Source organism: Marmota flaviventris, chromosome 7 (genome assembly GCF_047511675.1).
Source record: "Marmota flaviventris isolate mMarFla1 chromosome 7, mMarFla1.hap1, whole genome shotgun sequence".
In the NCBI taxonomy this organism is placed as follows: Eukaryota; Metazoa; Chordata; class Mammalia; order Rodentia; family Sciuridae; genus Marmota; species Marmota flaviventris.
In genome coordinates, this window is record NC_092504.1 from 1,167,009 (window position 1) to 1,181,428 (window position 14,420).

The 14,420-nt window shown below is 61.2% G+C and overlaps 1 protein-coding gene across 8 annotated transcripts; it reads right to left on the reverse strand.

Annotated features, from left to right (window-relative positions):
- Window positions 1-231: 231 nt before the first annotated feature.
- Dgkq (diacylglycerol kinase theta) lies at window positions 232-13,618 on the reverse strand. 8 transcript variants are annotated; one of them, XM_027940541.3, is made up of 24 exons: window positions 13,268-13,618; window positions 10,599-10,678; window positions 8,970-9,069; window positions 8,574-8,613; window positions 8,405-8,501; window positions 8,023-8,176; window positions 7,872-7,946; window positions 7,698-7,798; window positions 7,338-7,576; window positions 7,165-7,255; window positions 6,987-7,041; window positions 6,745-6,806; window positions 6,291-6,441; window positions 5,993-6,031; window positions 5,364-5,479; window positions 3,617-3,768; window positions 3,300-3,448; window positions 2,973-3,151; window positions 2,679-2,779; window positions 2,443-2,589; window positions 2,237-2,348; window positions 2,011-2,163; window positions 1,705-1,743; window positions 232-1,610 (listed from the first exon to the last, which is right to left on the reverse strand). In XM_027940541.3, the coding sequence occupies exons 1-24, from the start codon at window positions 13,527-13,529 to the stop codon at window positions 1,317-1,319; spliced, it is 2,988 nt and encodes a 995-aa protein (XP_027796342.2). In that variant the 5' UTR covers window positions 13,530-13,618; the 3' UTR covers window positions 232-1,316. The 8 variants fall into 8 exon arrangements, with proteins under 8 accessions (XP_027796342.2, XP_027796332.2, XP_071470152.1 ...); XM_027940531.3 differs by having other exon boundaries at window positions 6,983-7,041; window positions 7,165-7,215; window positions 8,376-8,501; window positions 8,574-8,659; XM_071614051.1 differs by having other exon boundaries at window positions 2,011-2,073; window positions 8,376-8,501; window positions 8,574-8,659.
- Between the last annotated feature and the right edge of the window lie 802 nt (window positions 13,619-14,420).

Sequence of the window (14,420 nt, forward strand, 5' to 3'; positions counted from 1 at the left end):
TTCCACAGGAACTCAGTCTCTGCTGTTAGCCACCCACTTTCCTCCTAGACTCCAACACTACCAGGAAGAACGCCCCTCTGGAACCTGAAGCCAGTGGTCCTCCTGCCCCACCGCCTGTACCCCCTGTAGCCATGCCCTGGCCCACCCTCCCATCAGTGCAGAGCTGCCCTGGTGAGACTGCAGTCCACCACCCCCTCCCCACCTGTCACAAATGAAGAAGAGATGGCCATGGAACAGTGGAGTCCAGATTCTATTCATCCTGATATAAATTAGGTCACATTCAAGGAGTGGTTAGTCAGTCACACACAGGACTAGCACACAGGGACACACACACCCAGTGGGCAGACAGTCTCACGTAAATGGAGGACAAGCCACACTGACCACAACAAACAAACAATTCTTGCAAATGAGAATCAAGGCAAAAACTAGTTACACCACTAAGACGTGTTTCGGACATTACATATGACATGAACACAAGGAATGTCTATACAAGAGACCACAAGTGGCCCCCAGGACGCATTTGTGCAATTTTGGCAGAAGCAGGAGAAGGGGCTGGGCTTAATGGCACCAAGGCTCTCCAGGGCTGCAGGCCAGGCCACAGCCACTTCTGAGGTCAAGGGCCATGGCCATGCAGACCCAGTGCCAGCAGACAAAGGGAGAAGATCTGACTGAGGTCTCTTTTTTAGGGTTGGGACCTCTGGAGACTTCCCACATAGGTTTCTCGTTTCTGGTCAAACTCCTTTGGGATCTGAGGTGCAAGGGCTATCTTGGCATGGTGCCCCAGGGTGGCCCGGAAGCAGAACTGCCTGGGGGACACAGCCAGGGCAGGAAGGGAACATGGGACACTTGCTGGCAAGCAGCAGGCATGTAAAGTGCTGTGGTTGAGCCTGAGGCCCGGCAGTGGTCTACACTTCCACCAGTGCACGCCAGCCCTGCCCGTGGACTCTGGGGCCCAAGGGAATATGCTCAGGGCCCAGCCCACACTCCAACTGGGCTCAAGGTGGACTGACAGGTGTGGGAATGCCGTTCCCCTTGCCTTAGCCTTCGCCACCAGCCCTAGAGAAGGGTAGCCAGGCCCAGTCAGTACTGCACAGACCCTGCAGCCACATTCCACAGTGCAAGCTGGAAAAAAGGGAAGGCACCTTCCCCAAGACAAACAGAGGTGGCCACCTTCCCACCGGGAGGGGCAGGAAAAGCTGACAGCACTTGCTACTACAGGGCCAGTAGGAGGTCCAGTAGTAGTTCCAGGGGAATGGTCAGAGTGGCACACGTGGCCCTTGTCCAGTGCTGTCCAGTTATAGTGCTCAGGTGGAGGGTTACAAAGAGAGGGTGTCGACCCCCAGGAGGGAAGCCTGGGCCCTACCTCCCGGTTCTCCCTTCCCCAGGACTTCCATGACTAACACCGGTGTGGGATCCCAGCCCCTGAGGGAACAGTGCCCACCTGCTACACAGCTGCCCTTGGGCCAAGGGGGAGATGGCCACCCGCCTCCCATCAGTGTCCACGTAACACCAGACAAGGACAAGAGCCGGAAACATCTGGGCCTGGGAAGATGCTGGGGTCCAGGTGATGGGTCCATCTGCTGGCCAGCCAGTGTGTGAACTCGGAGCAGCTGAAGACAGGAAACCAGCCTTCTTAAGCTTCTACTTAGGGTCACCCTCGAGGGCAGATGAGGTGTCTGCTCTGGCGTCCCTGGTGGTGCCAACCTTTCTGGGTCTCTGCTTGGCCTTCCTTAGCATGTGCACCTGTTTGAGATGGGGGAAGGGTCAGGATGACATGGATCACAGTCCTGGGAGCCCAGGAGGCCAATGCCCTGGATGAGGCCATCTTCAGCCCACTGCCCATCCTCAGCCAGGCCTCTTCTCTTGAGGCCCAGGACTCATGTCTTTTGAGGCCTGGCCACCCTTACCAGGATCCCATGACCACCTGGCCTCTAGGAGGCCCAGCCCACTTGAGCAGCAATGGCCGCTGCACAGCCACAGCCCACCTGGGCTTAGCCCTCATCACCATACCTTGGGTCCAGCAGCTGAGATGATCATATGCCCCGGGGCCTGAACCCAGGGCTCACCATCCACCTGCACAGGAGTAGCCTTGAGGAGCGTGACTCGGAAATAGGAACCCTGGGCGATGCGGATCCCAGAGCGCAGCCCACCCTGCACCTGGCCCTGGGCAGAGACAGGCCAGGCTTAGTGGGCCCGCGGGTGCCATGAGGGCCGCCCGCTGGGCTCCCGTGCTCACCATGTGCATGACGCCTGTCACACCCACCACCTCCAGCAGCCCGTCGTCCATGCGTGGCTTCTCGAACCTCGGGTCGCTGTCTGAGCCCCACAGGTCAGCCCCTGAGCCCCAGCTGCCCCAAGAGGAGGGAGGGGCGTGCACAGATTAGGCCCAGCTGACACTGCTCAGCCCAGGCCACGCAGTCTCCTGGGAGCCCAGCCCCACACCTGGGGATGTTGATGAAGATGAGGCCCTCAATGCTGGGCAGCTCCACCTCCTGCTGTTCAACCTGCAGCCTGAGCTCCCTGTGGAGGCCGCGGGAGTGGCTGATCTTCTGTAGCCCAACCCGCACATACACACCCTTATTGTGGAACCTGCCGGAGGAGACACACCTGCGGTCACTGGCTGATGGCTGCTGCCTTGCCGACAGAAGCCCCAGCTCCTGGCCCTGCCCTTGTGGTACCTGCTGGTGAACTTGCCAGGCTCCTCCTCCCTCGCCTGGTGGAAGTCCAGGCTGAGCTCAGCATCAATGCCAATGCCACAGTAGTTACTCATCTGCACTATCTGAGGAAAAGGGTGTCAGCAGGTCACCAGCCAGCCCCCAGCACCCCAGTGCAATCCACCGCACCAGCAGCTCAGAGGAGCAGCCTCATATTCCAAGCGGGGGTGCCAGTACTCCTGCACGTGGCTGAGGAGGGAGCATTTCTGTGCACCTCAAGAGCCACCTGCAAGAGCCAAGCAGGGGGCACACTGGTACCTTGGGGGGCTCTGTGTCCACTACACTGTTCTCGGTACTACTGGCCTCCTGGGCGTCCAGCAGGATGGTCCAGCGGTCCATAAGCACAGCATCAGCCTCATCCACAGACACAAGCACAGAGAACGGGTCTTCCCCGCTGTAGCCTGCCCCCCAGCGGAGCACTCGGCCAAGGTCATTCCCTAGGACAGAGGTAAGGCAATGACTCTCACATACCATCACAGAACAGAGCCCCCAGCACAGGACAGAAAACCCAGCACAGGCCTGGAGCAAAACCAGGGGCAGGGAGAGCCATGAGGCCCCAGTCTTCAACTCAATGGCTGGCCCCACCTGTGCCCAGGGGCAGGATGGCCACGGATGGCTCTGGACAGGCCAGACGGTGTCGTATCTCCTCCAGAGCGCCAAGCACCCAGCCCACGGTGCCATCCCCACCACACACCAGCACCCGGAAGCAGGGTACCTGGGAGAACAGATGAAACCTGCAGCAGGAAACAGGAAGTGTCCCACCACAGTGCAGCAGCTCCTTCCACATGCCTGTCTCCAGCCACATAGAGGACCTGAAGGTTCCATCTTGGAGCTCCAACTGGAGTTCCCAGTGGCCACAGATAGCAGCGGGGCCCTCCCGCCTGCAGCAGACCCTGACTCACCCAGGAAGAGGCCCCCCATTGGTCAGCTCGAAGACCTGGTGTGGGTTCAGCAGCCTGCGGAAGCTGCAGAGCAGGTCTCGGCCCTTGAGGCCCCCACTTTTGGGGTTCACGAACACGAGGAGCGGGCAGCAATCTGGGGGCAGCTTCATGTGCTGAGAAGCAGGAGGGCAGGGTCAGGGTAGGGCCAAGGTCCTTGGGCTGCCATGCAGCGTCTGCTCTGAGCCCCGAGCCCACTGGCCAGAGCAGCCCTCCCAAAGAAGGGAGGGCTGCTTCCCCACATGAGCACCGGTGCTGACCTCAGGACCACAGGCTGTGGCCAGTGGGCAGCAAGGAGGCCGGCTGGCTGCCTGGCGGTCCAGGCACAAAGGCCAGCCACACCCACCTGCCAGGCTACACAGCCCATAGGGCCCTGCTTGGTGCTGCTAGCCAGCACACCAGGCCTGGCCCTCAAAGGGCCACCCACCTACCCTTTGGAGATTGGCAGCTTCCAGGAAAAATGCTGTTTTCAGGGTGGCTACACGTCTCCCTTGAGCTGTGAGACAGAACCTGTCTCCCATTTCCCACACACAACCCCAAGACCAGCCTAGGAGTCTAGACAGTGGGCCAGGCAGCATCCCTGTGACAGGGTGGGGTGACGAGACAGACACAGGGTGGGCAGTGGCACACGGACCAGACCGTGGCTGGGCAAGGACACACTTGGGGCTTTGTGGCCCGAGGGGCAGGCAAGGCCGCCTGCACTCACCACTTACCCACTCACCCCAAGGCAGGCAGCTGACGGGAAAGAGAAAGCGGTGTCGGCCTCAGGCCCAGCTCTGCCCATGGAGCAAACAGGACGGGGCTGTGGTGTGCCTGAGCCCTGGCCTACAGGGACTGAATCCTCAGAAAGTGGGGACAGTCACCTGGCCTGGCCAGGATAGGACCAGGTAGGGAAAGGACAGGAAGGATCTATGGGCATTTCCTACTCAGTCACAGACCCCTAGACTAATTCTTTCTCCTGGGCTTATGTCGGGGGTCAAGGGCCAGGATTCAAGAACAAAATAGCTGTGGACACCTGGGCCTTGTGGGACGAGCAGGGGCAGGCAGGGCAAAGTCGCCATGGATGCCTGGGGGCCTTGAGGAACATGCAGGGGCAGGCAGGGCTGAGAGCCACAGGCCACCATGAGGGTGTAGGACGGAGGTCCAGGCTCCAGCCCTCCTGCAGCTCACCCCTGTGCTCACAGGGAGTGCTGCTCTGGCCCTGTGTCACCCTGCCACCCTCTTCCAGGTACAGGTAGGTCTTGAGGGGCGCCCCAGTGATGGGTTTACACTGGCTGGTCAAGCCCTGGGTGTGGAGCAGGGCCCCTACGGCCCCCCAAGACAGGTGGAGAGGACAGGCGGAGAGGACAGGCCAGAATGATGATGGTACAGTAACAGGCTCTGGCTCTCAGCAAGCGGCTGCTGTACAGTCAGGAGCTGCGTCCTGTGGCCTCCCCACAGCACAGAGACAGGAATCCAGAACAGACAGCCAACCCCAGCCCCCAGGAGCGGGTCTCACCCACCAGCAAGCACGGACCCTCAGACCTCGGTCCCTCTGGTGTTAAGTGGGCAGCCTTGTCCACCCTTGGCTATGGTGAGGCCTGACCAAGGTGGCACTACCAGCCCCAGCACACTCGAGGGAGATGGTGGTTGAGCGCGTCCAGCCATGAGGATGGAAGATGTGCAGGTTCCACCCTGGAGAACCACGCACAGCCCAGAACTGCCCACTCACCAGCACGTCTGGGAGCACCAGCAGCGACAGCGGCCGGCCACGCACCATCGTGTCCCTGCCCAGCATGAACAACCGCTCAGCCTCAGCAAAGCAGGCCACGTCCAGCACCACCGCACCTGCACAGGTGGCCAGAGCTCAGGGGCCTGCCCTGCGCACCCACCCCACCCGCCCATGGGGCAGCTCGGGGGCCTGCCCTGTGCACACACTGCCCCATTCCCATGGTGCCCAGAGCAGGGTTTCAGTCCCCTGGTAACAGCCCCAGCTCTAGCCACAGCCATGTAGAGTCAGCGCACTGATGCTGGCATCTACAGTGAGGGGCCTCCCCACCCCAGAGTGCTTCCAAGGATGGCCAGGCTCAGTAACTGAACCCAACAGTGGGCAGTGGGCCCGTTCCCTGCACCACAATCCTCACACCCACACCCAGCATCCCCGGGTAGGCAGGTCATGGGCATGTTTGGAACCTCCCCAGCAAGAGGCAGGACCATGGCAGGAGGGGCGTGGAGAGCACAGCTGAGCCTGAGCCACACTGACGCAGGAGCATCAGAAGCCGGCAGGTATGGCTCCAAGCTCTGAAGGAGGGAGAAAGATAGCTTTTCCACCCACCTCCGGAGTCCGTGGGTGCAGCTCACCTTGCGAGTTGTAGACATGGCTCACGGTCACCACGGCAGCTGCAGACAGACTTGTGTCAGGGGTGCATGGTGCCAAGGCTGCCCGACTCCCCCTCCCAAAGGTATCCCACTCCAGAGCAGGGCCCTGCCCCCTGGAGGTCCAGGGACCCCACAGGGGGAAGCAGAGATCCCTGAGGAATGACAGAGGATAGGAAGCTGAGTGGGCTGTGCCTAGGGTGGGAATGGAGTCGGGGTTCAAATGGCGGGAAGGGCAGGAGAACCACCCCAGCCAGAAGCCCTGGCCAGCCCAGGGTCACACCTTTGGTGGCCATAGCCTCATGCAGCAGGTGACTGTATTCCTGGGGGGACAGGCCAGGTGGCAGGCCACCCACGAACAGAGAGACGTGTGGGGTTACGGTCCGGCTCTCGGTGACATAGAACCGTGTCTGGCTCACCTGCCGCACAGATGTCTGTAGGGAGGGCAAGGGCTGTAGGGATGCTGGGCAGTGCCATCAGCGCCCACTCCCCATCAACCAGGGGCAACAGAAGTAAGAAGGGCACCAGGGCTGCTTTCCTCTGGGTGAGCCCTGTCCCCCTCAAGGAACTGGGGCAGTCTGTGGCTCAAGGCCCTCTTGCTGGGTGACGATGTTTCGTGGAGGGCACTGCCAGCCAGGGCAGTCAGTTGCCTGCTAGGAAGGAGACACCCCTCTGTGGGGCAAAGGCCATGGCTAAGGGCCACAAGTACACTGGGGCCAGTGTCCACACCCACTGACCTGCCGGATGTCCCGAAGCCGATCAAGCAGGGGCTCCTCATCTGCTAGCACTGTCCGCTGGACTGTGGGGTTGAGGGGCACAGCTCATTACGGGTGGGCTCCTCCCTACATCAGCCAACAGCCACCCTGAGAACCCAGGCACATGGGGACATAGGCAAGACCAGCCCCAACATCCTGAGGACAGGCTTGGGAGGCCCGGGATGTGTGTAGGGCATGAGAGCACTGCTGGGCTACTCACCCACCTTGCTTGCTGCCCATGAGCACCTCGACCAGCTGGAAGCTCTCAGGACCCTCAACCTGCAAGGCAGGAAAGGCATCAGGCCTGGCCACCTCCCCAGGACACCTTAGGGGACAGCGACAGGGCCCACTGGGTAGGGAATCCCCAGGTCTGTCAGAACTAGGCGGGCCCAGCATACACACCTGGCGCCCGAACAGCGGGAGGACCTCCAGCACCACGGTCTGCGCTGTGCTCTGTGGGGTCACACGGATGGACACGTAGGCCACACCCACCCTGCAGGGGACAGGCTTGGAGCTTGGGCCCTGGGCTCCTACCCCATTCCCTCCCCCAGCTGACCCCGTGCCTTGGGCCTCACTTGAGCCAAGCTGGATAGATCTTCAGGACCTCCTGCGTCCGAGGCAAGGAACGAATGACCCAGGCCTCGGGCATGGGCTCCTGGGGCCCAGAGACTCTGCTGCCCTCCTCCTCTACAGGACCACTTAGCCCAGTCTTCCCCAGGGCCTGGGTGTCACCACTCAGTGAAGGCAGGGGCAGCGCCTGCAGCTCAAAGTCCCGAGCATCCTCAATGACACAGTAGGCCCGCAGCGCCACCTCCTGCGGGGGGTGGGGGGAAAATGATGTGGGGAGGCCTGGTGGGGTAATCGGTGTGGGGACCTGGGTGTGGCCGCTACTGGGGCCTCACAGACGTGTGGCCCGACCCTGGCCTCCCTCTTACCAGCACCTCCTGGCTCCTGGCCAGCCGCGGGACAGTCACCAGGCGGAACTGGTTTCTCCTGATGGCATCATTGCCATCAAAGATCTTCAGGGTCTGCTTGCCTGGGCCAGGAAGGAACAGTGAGGACTCCACAGGGGGAGCGTGGGGACCAGCTGATCTCTATTGGGCATTTACCTGACTCTGGAGCCACCAGGGCCTCTCTGCCCAGCACCCCGGTAGCAATTCCATCTGCTCCATCGTCCCTGTCACCTGCATATTGGACATGGATCTGTCAACGCTCTGCCAACCTGGACCCTGGTGCCCCCAAGGCCACCCACAGCCTCACCTGGCTCTGGCACCACAGCCTCAGCAATGCGGAAGCAGTGCATCTTGCTGAAGTTGCGGGACAGCAGGCGCACACACGAGGGGGGCAGGACCATGGAGCGCAGGCGCCCAAACGCACACTCTGGAGCAAGCGCCGTGGAGCACACCGCATGGGCCTGGGGGACATGGGGCGAGCCTGACGCACTGGGAAAGAGGCGGCCTCACCCAGACCAGAGAAGACAGGGGCCCTCATCCCCAAGACAGCACAGTGTAGACCAGATCCAGGAAACGGACACCTCAGCCCATCCCCAGGGCCCACCCCAACCAGGGCTATCCCAGGGCTCCACTCCCACCCAGCCCCCAGCCCATGCCCACCTGGACACCACACCACTCGCAGCGCACACCTGCCGGCACATCGGAGGACCCACACGTCTTCCTGCAGACCTCGCAGCGCGTGCCGGAGGGCAGGTTCCCCTCCCGCCAGTGGTGGTGATGCGTGTCCTGTGGAGGGAGCAGTCAGTGGCACGGCCCACCCTTGCCCAGGCCTGCCCTCACCCAGGCCCCTGCACTCACATGGTCCTGGTGTCCATCCTGGTGGCACTGGCGGCAGTCGCTGCAGGCGAAGGGCACACAGTCGGGGTGAACGTGCAGCTCACACACTGGGGGGCGGGCAGGGTTAGGGGCTCTCACCATGCCCCTGCCCCCGCCCTCCTTGCAGGCCTCCCATTTGGGGCTGGGTCCGACCCCAACCCCTGCCACCAAGGAATCCCCTTCCTACCTACCTGCATGGGGCGTGGTGTGCACCCCTCCTTCGGAAGCTCCCCAGGCCGGCCCTGCGCCTACCCCCACTTCCCTAACAAACCATGGACTGGGGGAGGGCAGGCTACCAGAGGGCAGGCCACCCTGGGCAAGAGAGACCAGGCCCTGGGTGAGGGGCTCAGCCTAGGAGGCCAGTGGGGCCAGTGGTACCTTCACAGCGAAGTGCGGGTGCCTCCAAGCCCTTGCGACACACAGAACAGAACCTGCGCTTGTAAAGCCCCCGGGGGCCGAAGCAGTGGGCTACAGGGACCTGCAGGGCAGAGTGAGCCTCAGCCTCTGCCAGTCTGGCCTGCATCTCCTCCCTGGCTGCTGTCTCCTCCCTACAAAGGCTCCTGAAGCCACCACCTCCAGGTCTACCCTCTGGGAGGCAGTCGGCCACAAGCACTGTGAACCTTGCCTTTCCATGATAGAGATGGAGAGGGATCCCTTCTTTTTCCAGTCCTTCAATTACCATGTGCACAGCAGAAGGGATGGTAAACAGAAAGCTTGCACGCCAGAATGGCAACCATGGGCACAGAGGCTGGTGTACATTTCTTTATCTTGTTTTTTGGTACTGGGGATTGAACCCTGGGGTACTTTACCATTGAGCTACATCCCCAGTCCTTTTTATTTTTTGAGACAGGGCCTTACTAAGTTGCCCAGGCTGGCCTTGACCTTGCAATCCTCCTGCTTCAGCCTCCTGAGTTGCTGGAATTACAGGTGTGTGCAACCATGCCTGGCTTTTTAAAAATATCTATATCCTCCAAATTTTTATCTCATATATATTTGAAATTTTTAACTTTTTTTAATTTTTTTAATTTAATTTTTAATTTTTTTAAGTGAAGAGGAAACATTAAGACCAACTTTAGAATATAGCCATAAATGTCTACATGAAGGGCCACCCCAGCCAATGTGACACCCCAAGCCAGCACCTGAAGCCAGTATCCACAGGCCCTTTTGGGCTCACACATGGTATTCAAGTCATTCCCCAAACACAGCATCAAGTATCCCAGGGCAGACACCACCTGGCAGCAGGTGACCTGCATCCCTGCCCCCTTCACCCACAGGCACAAGCCCACCACACCAACAGCACTGCTGCGCTGAGCTCCAGCCCACTGCACCAACATGGTGGTCGGTGGTCCCACTGCCCACAGCCAGCTAGCAGCCAGGTAAATAAGGTGTGATGCTGTATGCAGGGCACAGGTGACCACTGATGCCATCAGTCCTCCCTAAACACTTGGCTGCCATCACCCACAAAAGAGAAGTCCCTGCACCCTGCAAAGACCTCAGCCAGGTGCCTGAACACCCCATCGAGAACCCTGAAGAGGGAATTAGATGGCCAAAACTCCTCCAGCTCCTAGGCTTGGGCCTTCTGTTTATATAAGCCTGTTACCTTGAGCATTTGTGGGCTCAAGGGCCACATCAGACAGAGCTGGTAGGTATCATAGCAGGGCAGTGACAGTGATGCTGAATCAGAGCACCCAGCCCGAGGAGACCCACATGATGTACCTGGTACCCATGCCCACTCCTCTACCCACAACCTGAACTCTCCCAGCATCCCATTTCACCCGCTACTGGGCAGGGTGGTAGAGCATGTACCCTGTGGGACTGGCCTCCCCAGGCACGACACCTGGGGATCCACCCAGGTGCTTGGTGTCATCAATTGCTCCTTCCCTTAGATGGCTGAGCAGGATTCTGCCCTTCGCTTCTTAATCACGGTGTGACCAAGCTGACAAGTAGGACAGCCAGGCAGGCCCTGGCCCCACAAGGGCCCACACGCACTGCTAGGGTGGCACTCACCCTCACCAGGCTGGGCGCGATGCCCGTGCACGGCGTCCTCACATGCTTCAGGCACTTCTCATGGGACATGAAGTTGCAGACTGTAGGAACAAGAGCTGTGTCAGTGGCCTGGTCCTGCAGGGCAGTCACCTCCTACCCAGGATATGAGAGGCCCCAGGACCCAGGGCCTGGCCCCTAGCCTTGCCCAGCAGGGCTACAGCAGGGCACTAGCACTCTGCCACAGGGCCTGAGTACCCATCACAGTGGATTTTGGCACAGCTGATGGAAGAGGTCCCTCCAGTGAGCTGCTGTGGTGCCTGCCCTGACGACTGGGCAGTGGAGAAGCCATTCCCGCTATCCCCATAATATGAAGCCAGGTGACGGCATTAACACAGATCCCCATGTTCCCTACCCTCATCCACAGATAGGGACTGGTGCTGTGGCCATCCTGGGAAACAGCAGGCCCAGGTCCCCCTGCACCTCTGCAGCTGGCCCTGTGAGAGGGATGGTCCTGGCCATAGCAGGCAGAGGTTTCAAAAACTTCTACACACCTACCAAGAGCAGCTTTGCCTGGGACACTCTTCCCTCCTGCTCCCACAACTGCATCCTCTCCTAACTGCTCCTGCCACATTCTATGGGCTGTGCCTAATATCTAGAGCCACACCAGGCAGGTGGGGCACCTAGCCAGGTGAGGGCTCCCAAAGGCAGGAGTTGCCAGCAAGGAGACTTCCTAAGCCTCCAAAGACAGTGAGAACTTAAACACTGGCTAGGTGGGAAGGCCAGGACAGCACTGGGGCCAGCAGACATGGCACCCTGGTCCTGGGGAGGCAAAGTGTCCCTGGGCCTCAACAGGGGCAAAGGCTCAGCAGCAGAGAGATGATGGTCAGAAGGGGCAGAGGGCAGTCTGTCGTGGCACATTCAGAGCCAAGAGAAGACAGAGGGGCAAGGGGTCCAAGCTGGGCCCCAAGGGTAGGAAAGGTGGACAAGGCCACAGGGGCAAAGAACACAAATTCCAAAACTGCCTGGAGTGAACCTGCCCGTGGGGCCTCAAGGCAGCCCCATTCTTAGGCACCTCCCAGAGGGCAAGCTGCCCCCAACCTTTGGACCCTCACCTCCCAGCCTTAGAAGGGAACAGGCAGAAGTTTCTCCGTAGACTGCTCCAGAGACAACGTGTGAAAGTAAGCTGGGACTGTGGGGGGCAGGAGATGGAGAAGGAGTCCTCCAGCCTTCCCCAGGGGCCCTGCTCCCTGTTCACTCTGGGACAAAGACACTGCCAGCTTCCTTTACTGGGAGGGGAGGTGGTGCCTGATCCCGCATTCCATGCCTTGGGTGCTGCTGGGAGGAGCACATCTCCCCACACCCTTTCCAAGCCCTGTTTGCCCAGGTCATAGTCCTATCTTTACAGATACTCCCCGGAAATGGCCTCTCCATCATCTCCCACACATCAGGCCAGCCCCTCAGTGAGCTGCTTTGCCCAAGGCTAGGCTGAAGGTTCCTGAGCCCCTTGAACCTAGAACCTACCTGCAGGGGCCCACTTGTGAAGGGGTCCAGGAGTCTAGTCTTATACTTGGCTTCTGCCTTCACACCTCTCAGTGCTCCAGCCTCAAACCTACAGTTCCACATTCATCACCTGCCACCTTCACAGGGATCAGTCTCAGACCTGGAGCTCTGTTTCTGTGCCTTTCACCTGTGCAGGGAATCCTGTGGTCTACCTTCTACCTGCCTGCAGCCCCGCCTTTTCTACCTCTCACTTGTGCATGGGGTCCTGGAATCTAGCCTGACTTGGAGCTCACTTGGCCTGCACATGCACACCCTCCACCATAATGGAGCCCCAACATTCCTGGGAGCAGGCAGAGCAGTGCAGTCTCTGATCTGTCAGAGAAACCACAGTGATCACCCCTATGCCAGCTGGCCACACCCTTTTCACTGGCAGAAGACACCCCTATGTGAGTCTTTGGCCTGAGAGATTCCACTCTAGAGCAAAGGCCTCTCTCCCTGAGCAGGGTAGAAGTTCCTCAGCCAGTCCCACCTCCAGCCCTTGACCAGGACATAGGAAGTGCCAAAGGTCCATGTGTTCCACATAGCTGGGCTGAGGGCCCCAGGGCCTGCCTGCCGGCATGAGAGAAGTCCAGAAGAGGCCCAGCCCAGATGCACCCCTGAGGCAAAGACAGGGCTGCCTCGCTGGCTTGGCAGCTGGGTGGGAGCCCTGTTGGGACATGCCACAACTGGGAGGAGACCCAGCCAGGCTCTCCACGCAGCAGACTCTGAGCAGAGCCAGCATTCAGTCCCTCTGGGCAACAGCATGCATTCAAGAAGAGAATGACCAGTACCCGCGGTCCAGGGCAGCCGGTTTGACCATCCCTGCTACCCAATCGCTGAGAGATGCACCCAGAACTGGGAACCCCAGAGAGGTCTGGCCAGTCTTAGGGCCAGCTGGCTCTGTCCCGGGCCCTGCAACTGCCCCCAACTCAATCCCAGCGCCACACCGTGGCGACACTCCCCGACTTCCGACAAGGGAGCCCAGGAATCCTGCGGCAGGAGGGGTAGGGATGAGCGACAGTGTGCTGAGGGAGGCCCGGCACCGCGCTCCGGGAAGACAAGGCCCGTGCGGGCCCGCGGCGCAGAGGTCAGGGCGCGTCCCGCCCAGGCAGCCTCTCGGGACGCGGCTCCGGCCGGCGGCGCGCGCTCACCATCGCACAGGAAGCCGGCGAGCCCCCAGACAAAGTCGGAGCAGAGGTGGCAGAAGGTGGGCTTGGTGAGCGTCACCTTCCGGAAGCTGTGACCCGCAGCGGCGGGGCCAGGGGCTCTGCCGCCAGCCCGCTCCGACCCCGGCCCCGGCCCCTGGCGCGCGTGGCCTCGGGCACCCAGCACAGGGCTGCTGGCCGGGCTGCTGGGGCGCACGGAGCCGCCGCCCAGCCAGGCGCGTGCCCCGGGCTCGGTCGCCGCTGCCATCCCGGTCCGAGCAGCGCGAGCCCTGATCGCAGGCGGGTACAGGCCGAGTCGGCGCTGGAAGACTGACGCCGTACTCCGCCCGCGCCGGCTTCCGACTGCTCTGCCTACTGAGCAGGCGCAGGGCGGGGCCATGCGCGGACCGAGGCGGGGCCTGGTGAGGGCGGAGACGGCGAAGCGGGATCGGGACGCGGGGGGCGGGGCTGAGCGCACGGGGCGGGGCCAGTGGGGAGGAGGGGTGGGGCCTGTCCTGGAGAGGCGGGACGTCCAGGCGGGGCGGGGCCTGCAGAGCGCTGGTCCCAGCCCGGTGGGCGGGGCGAGCAGGGGAACCGAGGTGGTCGACTTGGTTTCTTCCTAACCGCCAGGGATCGTCTGGCAGGCCCGAGCCGGGGCTGTAATTCCCCGCTTGCGGCGTCGCGACACCGGACTTGAAGCCTTTGCACCTGCGGCTCCCATGCTTGTGGCTGTGTGGATCGACACCTCCCACGCAGGACGCTGATCCCAGCGAGAGGCAGTCACTGCCTGGCGCTCCTGGGCGGGTTCCGGGGCCCAGGCTCTGCCTTTCTGCCCGGGTTCACTAAGGACCCAACAGAGGGCAAGAGAGCGGTGAGGGGCTCCAGGGCTAGGACCCCGCGTGCCGCTGTCTCGGGGCTGCAGTGTGGCTGGAAGCTGGGTTTGTGCTGACCTCCCTGACGCACTCTTGGTCACTATCCCCACCACGGAGGTGGGGGCCATGGGAGGGAGCCACCCTTCCCGCGTGGAAAAACCCGTCCCAGCACAGTCCTAGTTCTGGAATCCATGGAGCCGGTCACTCAATGGAGGGACAACCCCAGCATGCACGACTTGACTTGTCAGGGTGGTGCTGGTGACATCTGGGGGCAGTCCATATTAGTC